General features: G+C 38.7%; 1 protein-coding gene across 6 annotated transcripts in view; it reads right to left on the minus strand.

Annotated features, from left to right (window-relative positions):
* Positions 1-25,294, minus strand: part of RARB (retinoic acid receptor beta) — a 416,875-nt gene that overhangs the window by 37,568 nt on the left and 354,013 nt on the right. For 4 of the 6 annotated variants that reach the window (XM_060781904.2, XM_060781906.2, XM_060781905.2 and 1 more), the window contains one exon: positions 7,147-7,242. The exons of the other annotated variants lie outside the window; for them this stretch is intronic. In XM_060781904.2, coding sequence (XP_060637887.2) covers positions 7,147-7,242 — 96 coding nt within the window. The remainder of the gene's footprint in view (positions 1-7,146; positions 7,243-25,294) is intronic. 6 annotated transcript variants of the gene reach the window in all.

Below are 25,294 nucleotides of genomic sequence, written 5' to 3' on the forward strand. Positions count from 1 at the left end.
CTTGTATGCATTTGAACTCTGGTTATTAAACTATGCTTGGTGAGGCTCTTCAGCTAGAAGGGCCTTCTTGCAGTTATAGTTTAAACCAAGTGGAAATGGCTTCCCCATTGAAATCTGGTATGCTCCCATTTTTGGATAATATTCTATCTACTGAAGAGCCTATCTGTTCACCCAGCCATTTTTGTGTTGGTTGCAAAGGTTTGCCACTTCAAGATGGCTTTGGTTCAGCAACTTCTCAAAATATATTGTCATCACCACAGTCAAATGGTGAGGATGATTCAGAGGATGGAAGGATAACAGGTGGATCAATAATACAGTTAGCTCCTGCCAACTGGAGACTGCGGTATGTTTTTATCTACAGGATTCTTCTAATTAGGTCTTGTTTACATGACTACAAGATGTTTCAGAGCCAGTTAATCTATTGCTTTGTCTATACAGCCAGGAATGTTCAGGATATTTCAGTCATAAATCACTTCATGCATTGTATGCATGTATTAAACCAGGTCAGGGAAAGATCAGTTCATGCAATGTTATATAGTCCTCAAAATCAACATTGAGCACTATCCCCCCAAAACATGTGAGTAGTTATGCTGCAAAATGCCATCTTCCATCTTTGCAATTCTCCCATGGTTTTGAGGGTTCCTGGGCGGTTTAGGCTCTATTTCATTTCCTATTTAGACTATTGCAATGCACTCTATGTAGGGCTGCCTTTGAAGACAGCCTGGGAGCTTCAACTAGTCCAATGGGCGGCAGCCAGATTTCTAACTGGAGCATACTACTCCTCTGTCACATCAGCATCACTGGCTGCCAGTCTGCTACCAAGCTCAATTTAAAGTGCTGGTATTGGCCTATAAAGCCCTATATGGCTCTGGTTCAACTTACTTATCCAAATGCACCTCTCTCTATGAACCTACAAGAGCTTTAAGATCTGCTGGTGAGGCCCTGCTCTCCATCCTAACCTCTTCATAAGCTCAATTGGTTGGGACGAGAGACAAGGCCTTCTCAGTGGTGGCCCCTCAGCTGTGGAACTCACTTTCCAGTGATATCAAAAATGCCCCATCCCTCCTGGTTTTTAGAAAAAAAACTTAGACTTGGCTCTTTACATAGGCGTTTGGTGAATAGGAAACTAAAGAATGAAACTTCAACAGCTAGAATAATGGACTATGGATTTTGGAAAACGATTTGGACATGAGACCATGATTCGGCGTTTTATATGTGGTTTTAATCTGTTTGATAGATTGTTATGTGTTTTAAATGCTTATATCTTAGATTTATATTTTATGAGATGTTTTATTGTTTACCTGTGAGGCATCGAATTTTTGCCGGATTTGTAAGTTGCCTTGAGTCTCCTCCTGGTCCGAAAAAGGCAGGGTAGAAATGAAGTAAATAAATATTTAAAAATAGGGTCTGAAAATTTGGAGTGATTAAAAAAATAATCCATGGCTACAGCTTGCATCAGATGAAGGGGCATGTTAATTGTTGCCACTCCTTTATTGTCAGTATAAAAATAAGAAGAGAGAAAAGTTAATTTCCGATTTTACTCCAGTGGCACTTGCTTTGTGATGTTACTACTGGTACGAGGATTCAGGACTGTAGTCTTTGAACATGGTCTGAGGATATAATGGAGCACACTGGATCCTGATTATCCTCTAATAAGATAATGATCCTTATGTGCAGAAATTCCCAGTTACGTGCATTAAGCTTTTTCTGACTTACAAATGAGGACATGGAAGTATTTCCTGGTACGGATTCTGCTTTAGAGCTATCGCTGGATTGTGGCTCAGTTTTTAAATATGGCATGATTTTTAATTGCTGTGTCCACACACATTTATAAGACATCCAGACACAATCATTCCTGTCCCATTTGTAAAATGACACCTGTTTCTTCTGTGTGTCTCGGTGCTTTAAAAAAAAAGAAGACATTTAAATATTTCTTCTTCAAGATTAGACAAAAAACAAACACAAAATCCACGTATTAACTTTCAGTACAGGGCCACTAAAAGGTCATTAGTAAGTTGTCTCATCTCATTCCAGCTGTTCCAAATGCCCTTTGGAGCTAACTTCCTGAAGCAAGTGCCCTTTGGAGCTTACAGTCCTGAAATTTGGAATAGCAATCCCCTTGGACAGCTGATTACAGAAATAAATATCCTAAATTTGACCTTTCTGTCATATATCACTAAAAGGTTGATCATCTAAGAATGTACGGATATTGTCTTAATGTCCCTTGAAAGTCAGGAGAGTGCCTCCTAATTTGGAGAAATGAAGGCCTTCAGAGGTCAGCAGATCTGTTTATTGGATTTTTGAAAAGAAAAAAAATGACGGTGACTGAGTCACTGCCCCAGAGCCAAAGAATTACCATCAATTGATAGCAATTAACTTAATTTTACCTGTGCAACCCTGTGTAGATAAGAGTTGATTATAGTAGTTCGTGACATTTGGCGTGGAATGTTGTCACTTCTTTTTCGTTTTCTTTTTAAAAGCCCAAGCTGTCACCAGACAACAAATGTGCAAAGCAGAACACATCAGTCGTATTGCAACTAAGCTAATGGAAAAATGTAGAAAGTGAGGCAACTAATGGCATCCTTTGCACTTCCAAAGTGTGGCTTCTGTGAACATTAACAATAATTTAAAACAAGCTAACTGCTGCTTTTGAGGATGGCTTATTTAAACTAATGATGATTCATTTAACCAAAGCAGAAATAAAAACTTTCAAATCATACCTCCCAACTAGTTTTAAAAACCTCTGCTTTCACTTATAGAAAGGCACAGTATGCATTCAGGCAATAAACGTAACTGATTCCTACTAAAGTCAAATTATAGAAACCCTTGAACATTGAGCTAAACATTGGCTTACTACTTTGGTAAGGTGTATCACAGATAACACAAAGTGAATGGTTCCCCACATATGGGATATTGCTTGTAAAAAATCACAACACATTCAACTCTCTTATCCCTTGATTGGCAGGCACAGGGAATGGTGCTTTACCGGATGCTGTGGACCTTATCACATTGCCAAATGGATTTGGATTCGCACCGTGGTGAATCCATGGGGCCCTGACTGGGAGCGTGGAGAATCCGTCACCCCACATTGCTTGACTTACCTGGGACCCCATTCCATGGGAGGAAGCATCCACTGCCTGGCTTCCCTCATTGTTCCAAAGGCAACACAGGAAGCCTCCTGTGTTGCTGCAGCAGCGGCGTACACTGCTTGCTTTCCCCTTTCAGAACCCAGTCGGAAGTACACATGCATTGTGTAATGGGCTCCGTGCTGAAAGGGGAGAACAAATGGTGTACAACAAAGTAGCCCCTCTGATGAGGTTGTATGTCATTAATTCTGTATTTAAAAATCTGTATTTGCCCTTCCTCTTCCACCACCTCTTCCTCCCTGGTCAAAGCCCCTCCCCAGAGTATTTGCTCTCAGGACCCTTCCACCATATCTCGTGATGGTTCATGGGTTTACCTGAGGCATCCAAATGACGCCTCAGGTAAACCTGAATTAATCCAGCGGAAACTTGGCCTAGGTCTTTCCAGGTGTGCACCTGTGGAGCTTGAGGTTAACCCCCATCGCCATCCTGTTTTTTGGGCTCTCAGAACCTGAAGGAACAGGATGACACTCCCACCCTTCTCTCCCAGCCCCCTATTTTGCCCCACAAACTTACTGGAGCCCCTATCCCCAATCTCCCAGCGCATCATTTGGACACATCAGAAGCTATTTTTGAGGGGCCTGCGTGTACAAACATGCTTCTCCAGTAAGTTTTTGGGCAAAAGAGAAGAGAGAATGTGGTAGCCAGATTTTGTTCATTTTCATGGTTTCTTCCTTTCTGTTGAAACTGTCCACAGGCTTGTGGATTTCAATGGCTTCTCTGTGTAGTCTGACATGGTAGTTGTTAAGAGCATAGAGTGATCCAGCATTTCTGTGTTCTCAAATAATATGCTGTGTCTAGGTTGGTTCATCAAGTCCTCTGCTATGACTGACTTCTCTGAAAACAAACTAAGTCTGGCTAACAGTATTAAAAAAAAAAACCCTCTAGAATCAGGACAGTAAATAATGAGCAACACTAAAAAAAACAAAAAAAACAACAACAGGGGAATTCCAGGCAGGAAACAAACATGGCCAGCTAAAACATCCCAACAAAGGATTCCCCCAGACAGGAAGCTGCAAGGCTATTCAATGCTAATCAAGGTGGCCAATTGCAACATTCACACTTGCCTCCAACAGACAAGAGTTCTTTCTCCCACCCTGGACATTCCACAGATATATAAAACTCACTTGCCTAGTTTCCAACAGACCTCACAACCTCTGAGGATGGTTGCCATAGATGTGAGTGAAACGTCAGGAGGGAATACTTCTGGAACAGCCCTGAAAACTCACAGCAACCCAGTGATTACAGTCATGAAAGCCTTTGACAACACATAACAGTCATGAACTTGACTATCAAGTCACTATTTTTCGATCCCTTTCTAATGTGACTCTATCTTTTAAAGTAACAAAAACAAAGTGCAACAACAACAAAGTATAGATTATAATAACTGCCATTGAATTCTGTGAGCTGCAGTCTAAAAAAGTAATTTTCCCAAGTTCTAGGAAGAATTGGTAGCATGATGTTTTGGAAATTGGAATTTTTTTGACTTGCAAAATCTACACTCTCCATTTACTAGAAGGACTAGCTTACTAAATAGAATCTAACAAAAACAGTGGGTGGTAGAAGGGAATAAATCAATTCTTTATTACATCCTACAAGTTAAAGAGCCAAGCATTCTAAGTAGAAAATACATCTGAGTTCTAAAAGCTTAACACAGTTGCACAAAGAGATGGATACAGCCAACCGTTTAATACTCATATTTTACAATGGGAAATGTTGAGTCTAAAAGATAAGCAGTGAGCACAAAGGCAGCCAGAGCAGAGATGTTTTCTTTTGATTTTCCACGATGCTTGCTACTGCAAGAATCTTGCCAATTTAGTGCAAGTCATCCAGAGTTCTCTCAGTAGATTCAGCCCATGAATTCCCACCAATGCAAACTTGAATTCTGGCCATCTGTTCTACTTTGAGAGATGAAGTCTCATTACGATTTCTTGGCAAACCACAGATCCCTGGTAATACAATAGATGAAAAGGAGTGGAGGAGGAGAGCAAGAAACCTGCCCTGACATGTGTATTGACAAGAGACAAGGTTCCTATGAAAACACACTGCAGTTCTAGACGGTCCCAAATGACTTTGAGCAGGTGCAGAACAACTCATAGGTATGAGACACAGAATAATCAAGAATAAAAATAGATGCTAGCTTTTTGTTTGTTTGTTTTCATGTTATTTTAAGTGTACCCTGAATTTATCAAGAAGATTCTACAGCTGAACCAAACAATTTTGCATACAATTTGGTTAGATGAGGTAATTCAAATTAAGAATGGAAGCAACTGAACATTTGCACAACTGAACGAAAAGCTCTCAGCAGCTTCTCTATTTTATCTTGTCTGAAATCTGTTTTCTGATCACTCACACTAAACAAAAAACTAAGCTTAAAAGGAAATACAGCTATGTCAGCTAATTTTGAAATATATTTATTAGGCCACTTCTGGAATTGTATGTGTTTCAAGACCACTTTTTTATCACATTTTAGTCACAGTTTCAAATGTGATAATCCATTGAGGGGGTTCAATGGATTGTCACATAAGCTGGACAAACCCTCTGCAAACACCAGAATGAACTTTCCACAATATACAACACGTTCACAAACAAATCCTAATTTAGCTTCTGTCCAGACAAGTATACAATATTTTTTTCTTCCTTTCTCTCTTAGTGAAGGTAAAGGTTTCCCCTGACATTAAGTCTAGTCGTGTCCAACTCTGGAGGGTGGTGCCCATCTCTATTTCTAACCCAAAGAGCCAGCATCGTCCATAAACACCTCCTAGGTCATGTTGCCGGCATGACTGCATGGAGCACCATTACCTTCCTGCTGAAGCAGTAACTACTGATCTACTCACACTTGCATGTTTTCGAACTGCTAGTTTGGTAGAAGCTGGAGCTAACAGCGGGAGCTAACCCCACTCCCCGGATTCGAACCACCAACCTTTTGGTCAGCAAGTTCAGCAGCTCAGTGGTTTAACCGCTGCGCCACCAGAGGGCCTTCCTTTCTCTCTTACTCTCCCTTCTTTCCTATTCCTTCCTAAAATTCCAATTTTCACATGATGATGATATCACTTCATAGTAGGCTCCAGTTTAGAGAAGACAATTTTCTATGTTAGTATGTCCTCCATTTAAAGAGCTATTTCCCCATAAAGAAAGAGGAAAAATAAAAGGCTAGCAGGGCATGAATTATAACACATTTATCTTCTCCCTGGAAATTCCAACTTTTCCAAAACCCTTAAAATATGTGACCAAATATGATGAAGGAGGAGTTCATTCAAATGCAGGATGGAAAAGATGAAGAGAGACAGAAAGAAGGAGAATCAAGAGAGAAGGAAATGAGGCTGAAGTAAATTATTCAGAACCTATCATTGTGTAAGTAACTCACTGAAGAATTACAAAGGGCCTCATTGCAACCCAGCTCAGTATTATATAGTAACTGTACATTACACAATAAAATAAAATTGAATCTAGTCCAGATTATAATTAAGGTTTTAGAAGTTACTGAAGAGAGTCAATACATTGCTCCACCCTTAAAAGACCACCCAAAGACTCTTGAGTGCTTTGCTTCATGAAGGTCTATGGGGGCACTCAACGGTCAGATAGAAAGATAGATAGATAGATAGATAGATAGATAGATAGATACTTTTGAAAGAGCCCAAGTGATATTATACATGACTGCATATTATATTATATTGAAAAAAACAGAACTACTGCAGGATATAGCTAGCATAACAGAATAGAGTCATACTACACTTACATATCCTCCTCGAAAGTCCTATTGTGGGGATCATTGGTCTATCAGGCCTAAAAGACATAGCATTCTCTAAGGCAGTGGTTCTCAATTTGTGGGTCCCGAGATGTTTTGGCCTTCAGCTCCCAGAAATCATAACTGCTGGTAAACTGGCTGGTATTTCTGGGAGTTGTAGGCCAAAACACCCGGGGACCCACAGGTTGAGAACCCCTCCTGTAAGGGCTCCAGATTCCTGACCTCCTGTTAAGCAAAGAAACTACTTCCTCCTACCTCTTTTTTCTTCGCCATTCTTCCTCTTCCATTGTTCCCAAACCAAGCTATTCTTCTGCTTCACAAAGCCAGCTTGTCTGCTCCATCTCTCCCCATCTTCCCAAAGAAATCACACAAATTAAGTCTACTTAACAACAGAACAATATGCCACATTTCCTCCAATTCTAATATTTCTTGTTCTGAAGCAGCAGACCTTCCTGCTTTCCAGAATGTGAGAAGACTCAACATTAGTAAGGACCCAAAATTAAAACAGGACTCAGCTTTTGCCTCCACTGCTCTTTCTTTCTCTTTTTCCTTCTGGAGGAGACAACAGAGGCAAACTTTCAACTCTGTGTACCATTCATTTCCCTCACTTGTGAAAAAGAAACCTAGTTTCACCATGAAGACAACCAAGACAATCCTGAGGCAAAGAAAAAGGAAGAGTGGTGGAGGCGGGAACTGAGGCACTTCTTTCTTACCACATTCTTCTCCCTTTAAAATGGCCAATTGAGTGTAAATAACCTGAAGCCCAAGATCTCATGCCTCCTCTTAAAAAAAGGTCCGATAATCCTTAAAATTTCATTCCTGCTCCCCACTACTCTAGCCTGATTCCAACAACCTCCCCAAGTTGTTAGTTTGGTAACTTTGGAGCACAGAAAAAGGTAACTGCGTAGAGTTAAAACACTTGGAGGGGAGAATGACGGGTTCCAATTGCTACTCTGCTGTAGTGTTGCATATGACCTTCCTCGCGAAGGCTTAGGCTTGGAAGCTCTCTGGACCACACCAAAGCCTTGTGAGGGCCACTTCCGCCCCCCTGGCTACATGTTGTGCAGGCCTCTTATAATTTATGGAGGCATGTTTTTAAATTGAGCATGAAGAACATAATTATACCAAAATGAGACTTAAGGCAAATACTACTTGATCTAAGTATGATAACTTTTCAACTTTTATAAACATTTCATATATTTTGTTAATTTATGTTTATTACTTATTGTTTGGAATTGGGTCAGCTTAAAGACCAAATAAATATATTAAAAAGCACACTGTTAGAACGTATGTAAAAAGAAACCAAACTCCAAAAAGAAGATAGAAGCAAACATGCCGAAAACTCAAAATACTAAAGGAACGTATTTAGATCACAAATGTTATTTGGTTCCTACAGCCTTCCCTTAGGAAGGTGTATACCAAATCCTTCAGTAAACTTGAAGCAGATTGCTCCTCGTGGAAGCAGTTGGAAAAGCAAGACAGAACTCTGAAAAGCAGCTCATCTTCCCAGGAGGAATAAACATTTTGGATTATCTTTGAATTCCAGTGCTACCCAGAAAACCTCCAGTTTTTGAAAGAAGTCTGTAATGCATAGAAAATCTCTAGTTAATTTCCCAAGGAGTTCTTAAATTTAACATTTTGTTTGCTTGGAGGGATGTGGCGGGGAGAAAAAGAAAGATGGGAAGGAAAGGAGAGGAAAAGTAGGTCAGTGTGTTTCTCTTGCATGTCTTCCTTACTCCATTAAAAGTGCCTGTCAGATGACTAGCCAAGCCTATAATCCACAGTAAAAGCAGGTTTGCATTCAGTTGCACTTTTTGCCAGGGGACATGTGCAATTCCATTTAGCTCCAGATCCCAAAATTAGGCATACACCATGAAAATTCAAAGAATATCCTCATAGATATTGAAGCAAAGCCATTTATGTGGCTGCAATAAACAATCTGTTACAGATATGGGACACTGAGATAGAATCCCAGAGTTAATTTAATGCTTACTACCCTTAGGCACTGCCTGTAGGAGATCCAGGTACAACTTTTACAAATCTGTCTCAGAATATTTTCATGTGTCAGTATCAGTACAATCCTTTGCATGTCCACTCAAAATCAAGCTGCAAAGAATTGCAGGTAAACACATGCAATACTGCAGCTTTGACTTTCCCCCAAAACTATAGTAAAAAATGAATCACCTCCCAAATAATTCAAGAACGAATTTTTTAAAAATGAAAGCTATGTTATTATTTGAGGGATCTGAAATAGGTAATGACAAATATTGCTGAGTATCCCTTATCCAAAATGCTTGGGACTAATAGTGTTCTGATTTTCTCGTGTGTGTGTATGTTATTTACATAAGGATATGACTTGGAAATGAGACCCAAAATATTTATTTATTTATGTTTCATATACTCCTTGTTTACATAGTCTAAAGATATGTCGTTCCCCATGGTCTGAAAGTAATTCCATACAATATTTTTAAATAATTTTGTACATGAGAGTTTGTATACATTGAACCACCAGGAAGCAAAGATGCCACTATCTTGGCCACCCTTTGGACAATTTTGAGTTTTGGAGTCTTGGATTATGAGATTCTGGATAAGGGATATTCAATCTGTACAGCCATCAGTATCTATTAATGGATTTTTTTCTGCCTCTTCTTCCAGCTACTGAAGAAGGTATACACAAGTGGCTCTTCCACAAATGTTTGGAGTGCAACTCCCATATGCTATGATGGCTGAGATGGTTGGAAGATGTAGTTCAAAAACATATGAAAGGTCACAGTTGTCCAACTAGTACTAGTTGGTGGTGTCCTGCTGTGGCACTGTTTCTCCAGAAAGTGGACAGCAGAAGACCATTAAATCCTTCAATGCTTATTAAATTCAATGCATAAATGTTATCATCCATTGCTGGTTTTATTCAATATGTTGTGCTTTCATGGGTTATTCTATCTTAGACTTCTTTTAAAAAACACCTTTTCATCATGGTTACTAGGCAGCATTTTTGTTGTGGCTGTTTGCCTTCACGTTGTTTCTGATGCATTGCAATGCTACAGTGAAAATATGAACATTCTCTTGGCAGGATTTGTTCAGAGGGGGTTTACTATTTTCCCTCTGGGGATGAAACTGTACAACTTGCCCAGAGTCAACCAGTGGGGGCCATTCTACACATGCCTAAAACCTGGAAATAACCTATATATATATATATATATATATATATATATATATATATAGGGGGGAGGAATTATATTTAGCCAAAGTAGGGCAGAATTGGGTTAACAGCTGAAAAGCACATGTTAAAAATGTGTGCTTAAAACCCAATTCTCCTGCCAAAATGTGCACCCTCGCATGATTGTATATCCCTGCAGTCATGCAAATCATGTGCTTCTCCCCCCCCCCATGTGGATTGCTCCTGGGCACATGCACATTTTAAAAGTCCAAAATAGCTGATGAGTTGATCAGGCTGTAAAAAACGGAGCCACGGATACACAAGTGGCTCAAGGGAAGCACAATTGGAAAGCAACTGAAACCATTCCTTTCTTTTGATCTTTTTAATATTAAATAATTGAATTTAGAGTTGGGTGAGAAAAGAGAATAAGAAATCTGCTTGTGTGCACATTGAGATATTCACATGTTCGCATATGAGGTCCAGTGCATCTCAAAGATAATTAAAACAACAAAAACAAAAACTTCCACCAGATGTCCCCTGTCAGCCATCCATCTTGATCTGCTTCAAAGGAAGATGTGAGGACCTGCGTTAAGATCCCAGGGTTTGTTTGTTTTTTGTTGGTTTTTTTAAATGCCCATTTCAAAACCCACATTTTGGATCTGTCTGGATGCAACCTGTGTCTCCAGGGTTAATCAAGAATTCAAACTCTGGTCTCCAGAACCATAGGCCTCATCTACACTGACCATTTAATGCAAATTCAAACTGGTATTGAAAAAATGGTTTTGGTGTACAAATGATTACATAAGAAATTCTGGAACCAGTTTGCACCCATGACAGTGATTACACAAACCACAGAGCACTGATGTACATCAAGAGCTTTCATTTCTATGTTTCTGTGAGTTTGTTGTCTGACTATTGCAGCTTGAAGCTGGCTTTAAACTACATTAACTAGTCAGGGTAGATGGATTAATAGTCAAATATTCAAAGCACTACAACATGCGGGCCAGGGATGGCAAATAAATATTTAGATAGAAGCAAACAACAATGTGTGTATATACACACAGTATGCCATTGCATCAAGGAGATGAGAGAGACCCATAGACAATGTATTAGTACTTACTATGTGCTTTTAAGTTGACTCAAATGGATGGTGATTTGTGACCCTATCATTGAATTTGCCACTGCTTTCCTTTAAAAATGAGAAGGTATGACTTTATCCAAGGCCACCCAATGGGTCTTCATGGCTGAGCAGGGGTTAAATTTCTAGTTTTCCAGAGTCCTAGTCCAATACTCCAATCACTAGATCATCGTAGCTCTCTGTTCTGCCCACCCTGCTCTATTCCTCTGCTCAGTTGCCATACACATACTGGCCAAGGGGTGGGTGAGTGGGCATGAAATTGCAAAGTCCTACTATGATCCTTCTGAGAACAAGCACTCTGTTTATGATGGAGTGGACAAACTGTCTTGGTTGTATAACTGAAATTCTGATTAGAGTTACGCAAGGCTGACAAAGCTAATTATAATGAAATCTCAAGTGCTGCCTTTCAACATTCTGCTTAGTTGTTGTTACTGTTTAATTTCCATATCAATTTTCATATAAGATCTGGAGCACCTCTGATGAAAAGTGTAAGATGAGATCTTTTTCTTAAAAAAGAGACATAATGACTGAAGATACACCGGTTGGATCTTATTTTTAGAGCTAAGCCATTAGGTTAGCATCCTGGCACGGGGCCAAGAGGAGCTGTAATGTGGCAGAAAGCCTCTTCATTAAGCTAGCTTTCCAAGACCACAGCTTTGGATAATTCCCTCTGCTAAAGCATGAAATACATGAATGAGTAGAGCCTATTTCCTAAAAAGAAATTCTAAGATTATTTCCCATGTTTCATTCCCCCAACACATGAGTTCTCAATATACAAAAGATGATGTCCTATAAATTCTATATTATCTATATCTCATGAACATGTGTGTGGAATTCCCAAAGGTTTTGCCAGTTTATCCTCTGAAATATTGCCTACATCGTCTGATGTTCATTGGTGCTTTCCCATGGAAGTGACCCTGCTTAGTTTCCAAGTTTTTAATTCCCTTTGGAGTATTTAGACTCCATTCTCATTCTTCAAATAAGGTACAGGTTCCCCCAAATACTCAAAATAATCATATAATTAAGATATATTCTCTCATGAGTAGTTTGGTTTTTAAAAATGAATTCAAAAGGCACATTTGAAAGAAAGGAGTTGCTCCAACATCAACTTGAGCATACCAACCAACACTTGATGAGAAGTTGCCTATTTTTTTTTTTTAAAAAAAAGAAATCACTTACTCGAAATACAGAACACAATTTTTCAGTTTCCTTTCAGGCAGCTAAGCAATATAAGGTCTACTCTATTGGTGGTTCCCAAGCTTACATCTCCAGATGTTGGTGGACTTCCAAATTCCAGAAACCTGTAACATTATCTGGGAATCTACAAACTGGGAAACTCTGATCTACACTAAGCTTCAACTCTTTCACTAAAGATAGCATTAAGATGAACTTTCCCACAGTAGAGTTATGTGAAATAAAAATACAGGAGTTTCTCCAGGAGAATGAACACAAGGATCTAATCAATGAGAATGCCCTACAACAAGAGGGTTGAGCACACATGTGTATTAGTTTTACTACATTCATTATAAAAGTTCTTTTACTTTCCAGAACAGATCTTCATGTCTCCCACTTTTTGCCATTTGTCGGCAGAATCTGCTGCCATTACTTTATCTGACTCATCAATGTAAGGTCTATGTTTAGCATTATTTCAATAAATCTATTCTGGGGCCATATTATTTAACTCTCCCACAGAAAGGTTACAGTCAATAAACACCTTATTCAAATACTTTATTGTATAGCTCTCTTAATCAATGCAGCAAACTTGCTTTGAAAGAACCACATTGAAAAAATCATTTCTATCTCTAGGTCAGCTTAAAAGGGAGAAGAATGAAAATCATGAATAAGATAACGAGAACTCTATTCATCACATGGAAATAATTTACTTTTCTTTATCTTCTCCATATGTTCATTTGATCGAAACACAGCATGGACTAGGTAGCTATTTTTGTATTTCAATATTTTCTTAGAATAGAAGGGAGACACATTTTGGCTTCTGCAACTAGCTAGGAGACCAACCCCATTTCTTCAACCTCAGGAGAAACATCATGGCAACTGAGAGACCATCTGGAAATTTCCATCACACAGTGAAAGAGTAAATACTATTATATATATTTCCCTCTACAGGGTTACATTCAATGTGAGTTGATGCCTTTAATAACGCAATTGGAAAATCTCTTTAAAGCAGCAACTTAGAATTGTTGTACCTTATATTATTGGGAACATTTGTCATTGCATTAAGTTTCATAATATTTATAGAAAATACATGGTAATATTCATTAAACCATTATGTGAATGGTTGAGTCAATCCAACTCACTTTTAAAGATAGTGGATGTTCTTTACTTAAAAAAATCAAAAGCTTGTATATCAACTTCAATGCAACCAAGTACGTTTATTGCAACCAATGCTGTAAAATGTCAAAACTTTGCATAATCCCATATCCCTCCGACACTTCAGCACTTTTAACCATGTACCCCACTCTGGCCGGCTCAGTTTTTAATAATGTCCTGTTGTATTGCTATTGCTATTGTTTTTCTGCTTTAACTGTTTTATTTGCTATGTATTGTGTTGTTGTATTGTGTTGGGCTCCGGCCTATTGTAAGCCGCATCAAATCCCTTGGGAGATGCTAGCGGGGTACAAATAAAGTTATAATAATAATAATAATAATAATAATAATAATAATGTACATTTGGCTGTACATTAAACACAAACTTTGCATAATGTACATTTGGCTGTGTCGCCTACATATATCTTTTTTCTCTGTGCATACTTTGACTTGCTTACAATGATGCAGGAGACTCGTACTAATGTAATAGGCTAAAACAATGCATATTTGGTGCTCAGCAACTCTGGAGAAGTAGTAGTAGTAGTAGTAGTAGTAGTAGTAGTTGATAAGATCACATTAAGAGAAGAACAGGTTAACATCCTTGATTCCTCTTATTCCCATTCTCATGAAGTGAAATCATCTTCTTAAATATTACAGCTTAAACAAAATATACAACTAACCCAGTATAAAAGAGAAGTCTTCTTCCAATGTCAGAAAAGCAAGGTTTTATGTATACAAAGCAAACTTGGCCAAGCAGCATTGGGAGGGTAAAAATTCTGATAAAATGGATGTTGCAGCAGAGGAGCGATGAAAGGCTCATCACCACAGACATTATACCTCAGAGAATAAGAGCTCGTGTAACTTCCAGCTGAGGACATGTAATCAATCTTTATGTGAGCTTATTAGCAGTATCTCCCTCACGTTGCTCTGTCCAGACAAGGGAAAAATGCACACAGAGAAATCAGTGGTATGAAACTGTTATAGCTGAACAGCTGCACCCTCATGCTACTGTTTTTGCTTTTCTGTTTCTATGTCTGGCATGAAAAATTGTCCACAATGCTAAAAATAAAGCCATTCCCCTGCTCAGACAGCCATAAAACTGGAAAGAGCTGTGGCAGAACTAAATTAACCTTGACCTGTAGTAGGAATTGACCCCTTTCCTGGGGCAATGGTACTGTTCCCCAGAGCTTAGAAAAGTTACTTTTTTGGACTTCAATACCTAGATTCTTGCAGTGGTGCTTCAAATAAACAAACTTTCTGGTCTATGCTATACCAAGATATAATAATATAGTAATATTACTATGAGGCATCTGATCCCGTCTAATCTTGAAAGCTAAGCAGGGTTAACCCAGAGTAGTACTTGGACTGGGGACTACCAATGAATACCAGGTACTTGTAGGCTATAGTTCAGGGGGGAAAATGACAATACTCCACTGAATATTCCTCACCTACAAAAACCCAATGCAATTCATGAGGTCCCTATAAATCAGTAGGCATGTGAGATCAATGGTTCTAAATGGTTCTAAAATATTTACAAAACTAGGGGGTGCTAGTGCTTTGTTTCTAAAGTGTTTCTAAAGTTTTGGATGTGAAAATTTCAGAACTCTAATGAAACTTTCAATTTTCATTATAAATGGCAGTTCCTAATTAGTTATGTCATAAAAGCATGTATGCCATGCTTTTATGTCATAAAAGCATGGCAAAATTTATTATGCTGCAAAAACCTTGTCTTTGTGCAAGGGACATCGCCCAATAGCACATTTTGGTTTGTTGAGTCTCCACAAATATAACAAAGTTTCTGCCTCAAAAATAAAGTTTCTGAAGTAAAGACCACACAATGAAACAGGAAATAACACTTTCAAACCAGGAACAGATATTCTTTACTATTAAAAAATGTTTTATAAAAACTTCTCCAAAAATCAGTGGATAAGTCAAACGTTCTGAAATTTGGTCGAGCTAACAGTGGTGAAAATTTGAATTTTTTGTTAGAATTTTGAAATTTTCACCACCAGAGCTTTAGAAACACTTTAGAAACAAAGGACCTGCACCCCCTAGTTTTGTAAATACTGCAGAAAGCCTCCAGAGAATGAGATTTCACCACACTCTGAGGCAGCCCATGCCATTCTCCAACAGCTCTTGCTCTCTGGAAGTTCTTCCTAATCTTTCCAGTCGAATCTTTTCCCCTGCCATTTGAAACCATTGCTCCCTTGTGCCATGTTCTATAGAGCAGCAGGATGTCAATTTTCCCTTTCCTCAATGGGGCACCCTTTAAAATCTTGAAACAAGGATCTCATGTTCCCTCTCTACCTTCTCTTCTCCCAGCTAAACATCCCCCAGGAGGAAAGAAAAAGAAAAGGAAGGGAGCGAGGGAGGGAGAGAGGAAGAGAAGGATGGAGGAAAGGAGGGGTAGTAGAAGGGAATGAAGGGAGGGAGAGGAGAGGAGGGGGAAAGAGAGAAGGAATGAAAGACAAAAGGAAAAGGAGAAAGAGAGGGGGGAAGGAGAAAGGAAAGAGGGAAGGAAGAACAAAAGGGTGGAAGGGAAGGAAGGAGGGAGGGGAGAAGGAGGGAAGGGAAGGGAAGAAGGAAGGAAAGACAGAAGGACAGATACCATGGTAAGAGAGAGAAGGGCCTGAGAAAAGAGCCCAAGGGGCCACATCCGGCCCCCAGGCCTGCGTTTGCCCGTGCCTGCTGTAAATCAACTGAGACTTGAAAGCAAATACATGCACTTTAGAGTCCCATATGTCCTCCCTAACAAGAACTTTAGAAGTCTTTTATTTTCAGTAGGATGAGTGCCAAAATGCTACTATGTGCAGCCATGCTTGATTCAGCTATACTAGAAGGGCTTTGCTGTTTATTTATTTACTTGTTTGTCTTCTGGTGCCTTCCTAACTAAGATGTTCCCATGCTCTTTTCGGCCAATCCCAGACTCAGTTTTTTCATGATTGTACTTATACCATAGTTAGGCCACACTGTGGGAAATGCTAATTTTATGTTCAGCTAAAAAGGGAAGGTAGGACTAGTTGTGTTCATCGAAGGGGCATCATTCACCATCCTCAACTATATCTATGCAACACTGTGTGCTGAGGGTTGCCTTGGAAGTTTCAATAGAAATCTTGACTCCAGACCTCCATGAATGTCTGCTGCCATTCTGTTCATTCTTTGCAATTCACAGCACTGATGTTCTTGCCATATTCAGAAGCTGATTTATTTGAACATCAGACATAAGAAGTATCTTGTTCAATGATACTGAATGAATGAATATTTTTATTTCACTCAATGACCAGTATGTTCAAGGATACTGAAGATCTTTCTATCTAGCAATCATAATGGTCACTAACATCCATATTCTTCATTAATTTGTCAAATCTTGCTTCTAAATCCATGCAAACCGCTACCCAGCACTACCATGTGGTTGCAAGTTTTATAATTTAAACTATGTTATTTGCAAAAAAAGTACTTTTATTTAACATCTCCTGAACATCAGGAGATTCCAGTTATATGAGAGAGGGAGAAAAACTACTTGCACAGCATATGCATCATTTTGTCAAGCTCGCTCATGCTCCCTCTTACTCACCTTTTCACTAAACTTAAATATCCCCAAGAATCCTTTCTTCAAGTTGCTCTAGCAAAGTCTGCATGCATTCTAAAATAGACTATGCATCACACATGTCACCTGGGATCCCCTTGGACTCTACCTACCAAACTGATTTTCTTACTACTAAAGGTTTTCATAAGTAGGAGTTTTGTACTAGAAGAGACTCCCAATCTCTCTGAAAGTTTTTAAAAAGGGAACCACTTCTGATTTTTATTTCACGTTAATTATGTCTCTAGGTTTGGTAGTCCATGAACCATTACAAATTGCACCCATTCTGCTTTGCACCTTTTCTGCATCTCTTCCATCTGCAACTCTCTTTTTGTAGCACACCAGCAAAAGAACAACCTTGTAGTGAATAAGCACCAGAATCTGTTTCAGTCTCCCAGGTGCTCCTCTATCTGTGTCAAGCTGCATGGAGAGCAAATTTCTGAGAATTTGTTATTTTCTTCCGCCATTAATTCACTTGTTTGGGATACTCTTCAGAAGCAAAAACAAGTTGCAAATGAATGCATGGGCTATTAATCTGCTGTACACGGCACAGGAGGGAAAGCTCATTAGCTGAGTTGATGCAATTACTGCTATTACATAACTGTCTCTTCTGAACATGGATTTAATTTTGTTATTAATAATTTACTTTAAGATGCTGCTTTAAAGCCTTAAAGCTGGCAAGTGGAGGGCAGAGCAAAACTGATGAGGAGGTTAGGGAAGGGAGATCTGGAAGATATCTCCTTTACACCCCCCTTAAAGGCGGTGAAGCAAAACTGTCCCACTGAGATGCATTAAGCTAAGATATTTAATCACAGGAAAAATTGCATATATTTCAAATTGATCTAAATTGTTCTATCATTAATGAACCATTGAACTATGCATAGATCCGATCCCCAAACTGGCACTTTCTAGGTAATACTGCATTGTTAGGTGCCAATGGCAGTGTTGGTTGGGGATGATAAGCAAACACATAACAAACGTGGGAAAACACTTGATGGGGAAATGCGAATATAAGCCATTACTATTTGGTGTAAGACTCAGGGCTCTTGTACTAATTATCAGTTTGATTTATCAGAAAGATCGACACATTCTGAGTGCTGTTTGGTTTCTAATTCAGTCCTCTTCAGGCATATATCTCATACATAAAAATTGATTCACGGCTTTGGCACAGGTGAATGAACAAAAGCTTTTGTATTAGTAAATGCACCATGTCCATGCCAATATGCGAACACTGGGTGTTCAGTCAATCAGACATATGGTTTCAAGGGCAAGGCTAGATGACCCAGCTTTAGGCATGTAATTGTTTTTTTTAGTCTTGCTTTCAAAAGAAGCAATGAATAATTTTTAGTAAATTTCTTCCCACTGAAAGAAATTGAAAACTTCCGTTTTTGAAAGTACTCCTAGTCTAGGACTTATTCTTCCCAAAATTTGCATGTGGCTTTTTCTTGTGCAGAAAATGCTGTAACTAGGAAATTGTGAGTCTCCTTGTAGAGTAGTGGTTCTCAATCTGTGGATCCCCAAGTGTTTTGGCCTACATCTCCTAGAAATATCAACCACTTTACCAGTTGTTAGGACTTTTGGGAGTTGAAGGCCAAAACATCTGGGAACTCACAGACTGAGAACCACTGTTGTAGAGAGAAAACATGGGGTATAAATAAACATAATAAACACAACATAACAATAATAATCATCATAATCAACATCATCTGTGTGCAATTAGCATATTTTTGTGTAAAAACAGATTTTTTTCAAGCACTGAAAATATGCACAAAAATTACCTCTTGCATAGAAAATGCTGTTTTCTGCACAGTGTGAACTTTGTACAAAATTTTACAGTTTTTTTTTTGCAAAAAGGAGAACAAATAAAATATTCAATGACAACATTCTAGCTCATGTTTCTGGACTACAGATATTCTCAGCAGTCCTGGATTCTCCTCATCAGGGTTAAATGACACTAATGCAACACGGTTTTGGGAATATTTTCAGATATTCTTTCCTATCCAGCTCCCATCTTGCACTGATTTCAAATCCCTTGAGAAATTTAATTGTCAGATTTCTCTACCAATGCCATTATATGCCTATTGTTTTGTATTTCTGGGATGTCTATCTACTGTAAGGCAAAATAGCCTTGACAAAAAAAAAGGGGGGGGGGAAGCAACCCAATCCACAGCACACAGGCAAGTTGCCTTTGCAAGCATGTGAAGCTGCTTGTTGGATTGGGGCCAATTTGCTTTTTCCCAGTACAATACCTTCCCTATCTCTGTTTGGACTTGTGGATACTAATCAAAAGAGAAAACAGAAATCTGTATGTACCATCAGTTTCGGTTCATTAGCCTTGCAGAAAGTGGGGGAGAAAGAGAGTAAGCCAGCGAGCGAGTGAGAGAGGAAAATCACAATAAAAAGGGTCATAAAATTTCTGGATATGTTCAAAAAGAATAATTATTCTGCTACAAATCTCTGAATTAATTGCATTTCACCATTTACCTAGTTGAAAGTAAATCACTAGATAGTAAAATAAATGGCTTCTGCAGCTCTTTGCAACCATATTATGCTTATTGGTGCCTTTAAAATCCTATCAACCACAGGAACTGAGGATTTACTTTGCACACATAGCTGCTTCTCGCTGAAATTGCCTATTGAAAGGGCAGCCTTTGGCCTCGGGGATGTATGCACCTTGTTTTGCTTTTTCATAGGATAGAACCAAACAGTAATGTATACATAGAGGATTTCACACAGTCCTAGCTGGGCATTCATTCTTCTTTATGCCCTCAGGAGTAGGCATTTGGGCTGCTATTTCAATTGTCCACCATGATTAACTTCCCATTGGGGGCAGGTTAAGCGGTGTAGACTTGTTTCCCTACATAGCCTTGGGAATGTACATTTTTGTCCTTTGTTGTGACATTCGTGCTGCAAGAGGCAATCAGGCAATTCAGAATGGGAATAGTAGGGACTGACGTGAAATGGGCAAAGGCTGACACACACAAATACACACATTTTAAAAATCCTACAACAAACAAGCTTTTTTCTAAATAGAAACATTTTCCCCCAAAAAGAGTTTATCATGTAAGCCCTGACAGCTTATATATTGGTGCATGCTGGACACAGACTTGAGCTAACACAGGGTGCAGCATACTTTAGGTCACTGGAATCATAAATTCATGCAAATGTAGAGCTGGAAGCATATTCAGCGGTAATTGTGTTGGCCATACAGCAAAATAAAACAAAATCCTAAAAGAGTGATACTTTATTGGGCAACTAAAACGCATAGTAGGAAAGGTCTACAAGGGCCATCTCAATAGACTTAAGCACAACAAACTTTGTTAGATTAATGCCGTAACATTAAAAGCAGTTTTCAGTATTATGATGCACATGTATTGTGATGCATACCTTCAGTTCACACATTCCCCTCCCTTTCACACTCCTCTGTGTCTGCAAGGCAGATTAACAGAAGCACCCTAATGTGGCCAGAAAGGAAGAAGCAATGTGATGCCAAGAAAGAGATAACATAAGGGGACATAGATGTGCAATAAATACACATTTATACTGACATAAAGCTGTAGATATGAATGTAGAAGTACTGGCTACTATTGAAATAGAAAGTATTCTGACCACAGTGGAGAAAACGAATTCTGCTCTCCCTTCGTATGATTTAGTTCTATTCCAAGCAGATAGGACATTTTACCATATATACTAATGTATAAGTTTATCTCATATATAATTCGAGGGCAGGTTTGGGACCAAGATTATGGATTTTGACAGGATCCATCAAAAGTAGAGGAGAATGGAAAGTGCCAGCCCTGACCACCACTGTTTTCCTGCCCCAATCATTCAAAAAAGGCCAGAAGCAGAGCTGTGGTGGAGAGACTATAACTGTCAGTACTTCTTTTAGGTTCTCCAGTGACAAAGGTCTCAACTTTCACCACTCTATTCAGAGAGGAAATAAGACTAAAGGTAAAGTACTTACACTGACCCCTGGAAAAGCTGACCCAGATTTTTTGGGGCTGGCTTTTTTCATTAAAATATCTAGACTCTATGTGAGTATATACAGTAGTTCCCCAAAATTATTCTGTGTTGTAGGATTCATACAGAACAAGATCCACACTATACATTTTTTTGACGTCACCAAAAAACTTATGTCCTTAAATTTCAGCCGACTTCCAGTACAGATTTTCTGTCTTTTACAGACAAAAACACATACATCTTTAAAGATGTTTTGACACACATATTTGCAAATATAACTTGACAGATATTCAAAGGCAATGTTCCATCTCATGTGAATATGGGTTTTCTGTGTTTCTGCCCACAAACACTCCTGTTGACATGAGGCATTTTATATCTTTTAATACATCAAAATTCTAAGAAAATATACCAGATTAAGGCACTCAATAAATATTTTTATTTGCACAGACGATGGTTTTCTTAAGTAAGAAGTATTCAGAAGCGGTATTGCCAGTTTCATCTTATAAAATATATTTATAGCACCTGGTAGTTGTTGGCAGTTTCCCATCCAAGTCCTAACTTGGTCCTGCTTAGCTTACAAGATCAGACAGGAACTTATGCCTTTTCTTCTTCTCAATTTTTAAAAATACTTAATAATTAAAATTTGGTATTTCAAAAACAGATAACCGGAAAGCATAGTGAATCCATCCATCCTTTTCCATTCCTTTCCATTGGGCAGCTTAGAAGCATTCTTCAGAAAATCAAAGAGGAGTCAAGGCAACTGGAGACAAGTGCTCAAGCTTTCCTGTCCAGCTAACTAAAACTGTTAGATTTTCTTCTTTCTATCTTTTTAAAAAGGGACCCTGATAAGTCAGAGGAGCTGCAGAATGTGGAGAGCTGCATCTGGGACCATTTTGCCTGAGATCCTATATCTGCATTGTGTAGAAGTAGAGGAGTTACCTTGTTACAAGTGATTTGGGTTTTCTTCCTTCATGACACTGCTTAAAAAGTGACCAATTTCAGTTATTTCTGTCTCATACTTGAGCAAATTGCTGATCTTTTACCCTCACCAAAGCTCGTTGACTGTTTTTGTCCTATAAAATTGTTATGGTGGTGGGTGGCAGCAAGAATGGGCGATTTCTTATTTGGAACTCAAACATTATACTCACATGTCTTGCGAAATTATTTCTGTTGTGACAATCACCTTGTCAGACTCCCCATAATTTTCAAATCTCATTTTTAAATGTGTATAGAGACGCAAAGAAGGATTAATTGATCTAGATAGACTACACAGATCTGGAGATGAGGCTGTGTATGTTTACTTAGTAGTAAGTCCTGCTGTGTTCCATGGGGCTAAATTCATGCATAATATTGTAGCCTAAGTGATGAAAACAAACCAAGACAGCTTTGTCCTTTGTTACGATTGTCAGATGTTCTGTTACCTTAATTTAACCAGAAGATATTGATACTTTTATTATTCTGCTTCCTTGTCAACTCTTGTATCTGAATTATTGTCTTATCAACTATATTTTATATGATCTGTGAATCCACATAAAATCCACCTGAATTCTGCTCTACTAAGAGTTTGGCACATAATTTATATAAGCATGAACCACCATATTGTTGCTTAGTGCAGGCGCAAGAACGATCTCATTACAGTCAGGACATATTGCCTTCTAGACTTCTTATGTTTCCAAGTTGTAAACAGAAGACAGAATTTAGGATCCATTTTGCTTTCCTGTCTAAGTTTGAAGCTCTGTACTTCAAGTGAAGAATTCAAGGTAAATGAGGAAACACAGATGTTTATATTAGCCTTATGGTGTACATTACAGTTTGGTTACGAAGCTTGCTCCTTATGATAAACACAGAGAAAATGTTGACATATTGTATTCCATTCAATAGCAAAATGAAGACATTATTTCTCATACAATGTAAAGCATCTGTCTACAAAGAGAATAGAAAATAAGCTTAGGAATTAGGAATAACATCAAAAGGGAGTGTGTGCCTTCATGTTCCTTATCTTTTTATGGTAACCCCATGAATTTCATTGGGTATGCTTAGGGAGGGAATAGTCGAGGTGGTTTTGTCTGCTTCTTCCTTTAAAATACCACACACAGCAACTTGTATTCACCTGAGGTTTCCCATCCAAGTACAAACCAAATCTGACCATGCTTAGGTTTTAAGATCAGACCGGAACTGGTGCCTTCATAAATAACACAGAGATATGTGACACAAAATAGGCCTGCAATATAACTTGCCATTTAATGAGCTGTCTTGATTGCATTACAGGGCTCGGAAATTTACTATAAAATAATTTATTCTTTGTCTTACATGTTTTTAATTTTCTTTTTGTTGTTGAAAAATTCCAAAGCTGGATAAGACAATGTCATGCAAGTGCATTAAAAAGCTCTTAAACAGTAACTTTTAAAATGTGTAACAACAACATTTCTGTTCAGTATGTTACTACTGAAATGTAACTGAAGTATAATGCATTTCTAGGCCATACAGGGTGCCAAAACTCTAACTTTTTGATGAGAGGGTGGCCAGACACTCACTCATGCCAAAATGGTGTTGACAGAGAGATGCACAGCCACCCAGTCCCTTGTCCGCCCTGGCACCCAGTTAGCCAGTAAAGAAATCAAGGAATGCCTTACCAAGGCTGGACGTTTCTCCATCAGAGCACGGCAGAGGGGAGAGCGGAATTCCCCTACCAGAGCTCTATCACGTCATTTAGATGCACCACAAAGGATGGAGAAGCATTCGGCCTCGGTAAGATGGGTTTCCAATATTTTTTTAACAGTGAAATGGGCACCAGGAGGGGAGGATGGCACTGCAGAGGTGGAATAGCTGTGGGGACTGCCCCATTGGATCTCAGGATGCAGTCCCCACAAGGTCCATACCTGGATTAAACTGGGGTTCCAGATTTATCCAGGTAAACCACATTAAATGGCAGTAGAGATGAGGTCTAAGTCCTGTTGGGGCTACTGTCGCTGGAGATCCTCCATTGAGCCAGGATTGAATTCTTCCTTTCTATTGTATGATATACTGTGTATGTATTGAATGTAATATGTAAATATCTCTTTTTGTGTTTACATATGTACATATATCTGTGTGAACTAAAATGTGCATGTGTATGGGCACGGGGTCTTGGATCACTCCCTTCTTTACCCTATCCCTCTTTCCTCTGGCACCATATCCAGTGGTAGGTGGGCCTATAACATGTAATTCTACAACAATTCAAATGTAGAGTGGGGCCAATATGGTGTTGGAAACAGCAGTTGAATTTCAAGCCTCATAGTTTGCTTAATTTACTCCCTGCTTTTATTGCTTTATTGTCTTTGCATTCATTCATTTTGCTACTGTTTTATGGTTTTAATCATTTGATTGCAATTTAAATGGCAAGGTAGAATACTTAGCAACTGATTACTAAGTTGTTCTTTCCTTGTGAGGTCTGAATTCTCAAACTTTCAGTTTGAATACTTCAGCTACTGAATGGAAGCATAAAGGACCCCGTTTTTGGACAGGGCTCAGCATTTTAGGTTTTATCTTGGGAAAGGAAAAAAGACGACAGATATTCACACTGGAGACAGAAGATGTTTGTTGCCTGTACTTCAAGATGTTTATGCCTTGATCAGCTTCTGTTTGTTTTTGTTTTCTGACCAATGGTTATGTGGGTCAGGCCAAGTTAACAGGCCTTTCCCTGGATGCAACTATTGAAATGAGGTAGGCAATGCCCTTGTTTGCAAACTGGAATGACTGAGTGGGTTCTGGCTGTTGTTAATGAAAAATTCCAGAATCAAAAGGGAACAGATTCCCATTCAGGACTTCAGACAAATGTGCTGTCCCTTAGGTTAGAATACATTATAAGGGGGTGATCAAGCTAATTTGGTTTTCATTGTTCTTTTTCAAGAGATGTTCAAGAGAATGTTAATGGGTCTTGAGAAAAGGAAAAATGGAAAGTGACTTTTTCTAGTGTATTATATCAGATGGGAATGCTGATTAAACCAACGCTGAGCAACCTTTTCAAAGTTGCATTACTGGGTTACATACATACTTACACAGAAAAGGTGAGACAGCAGATGGGCTAAAGGCATGTTCCTTTTAGTTTTGGGTTTGTTGCTTTTGGAGGAAGTTGTACCATCTTGATTGTTGCTTGTTTTATTGAGGTATGTGTGTTTGTATTTCTCCATAGTTTGGGATTCATTCAATCTTGTTGACTGACACTTCAGTTTTACTTGGCTCTCTTTCTCTGTTGGCACAA

The sequence above is a fragment of the Anolis sagrei genome, chromosome 6, assembly GCF_037176765.1.
Source record: "Anolis sagrei isolate rAnoSag1 chromosome 6, rAnoSag1.mat, whole genome shotgun sequence".
NCBI classification, from domain to species: domain Eukaryota; kingdom Metazoa; phylum Chordata; class Lepidosauria; order Squamata; family Dactyloidae; genus Anolis; species Anolis sagrei.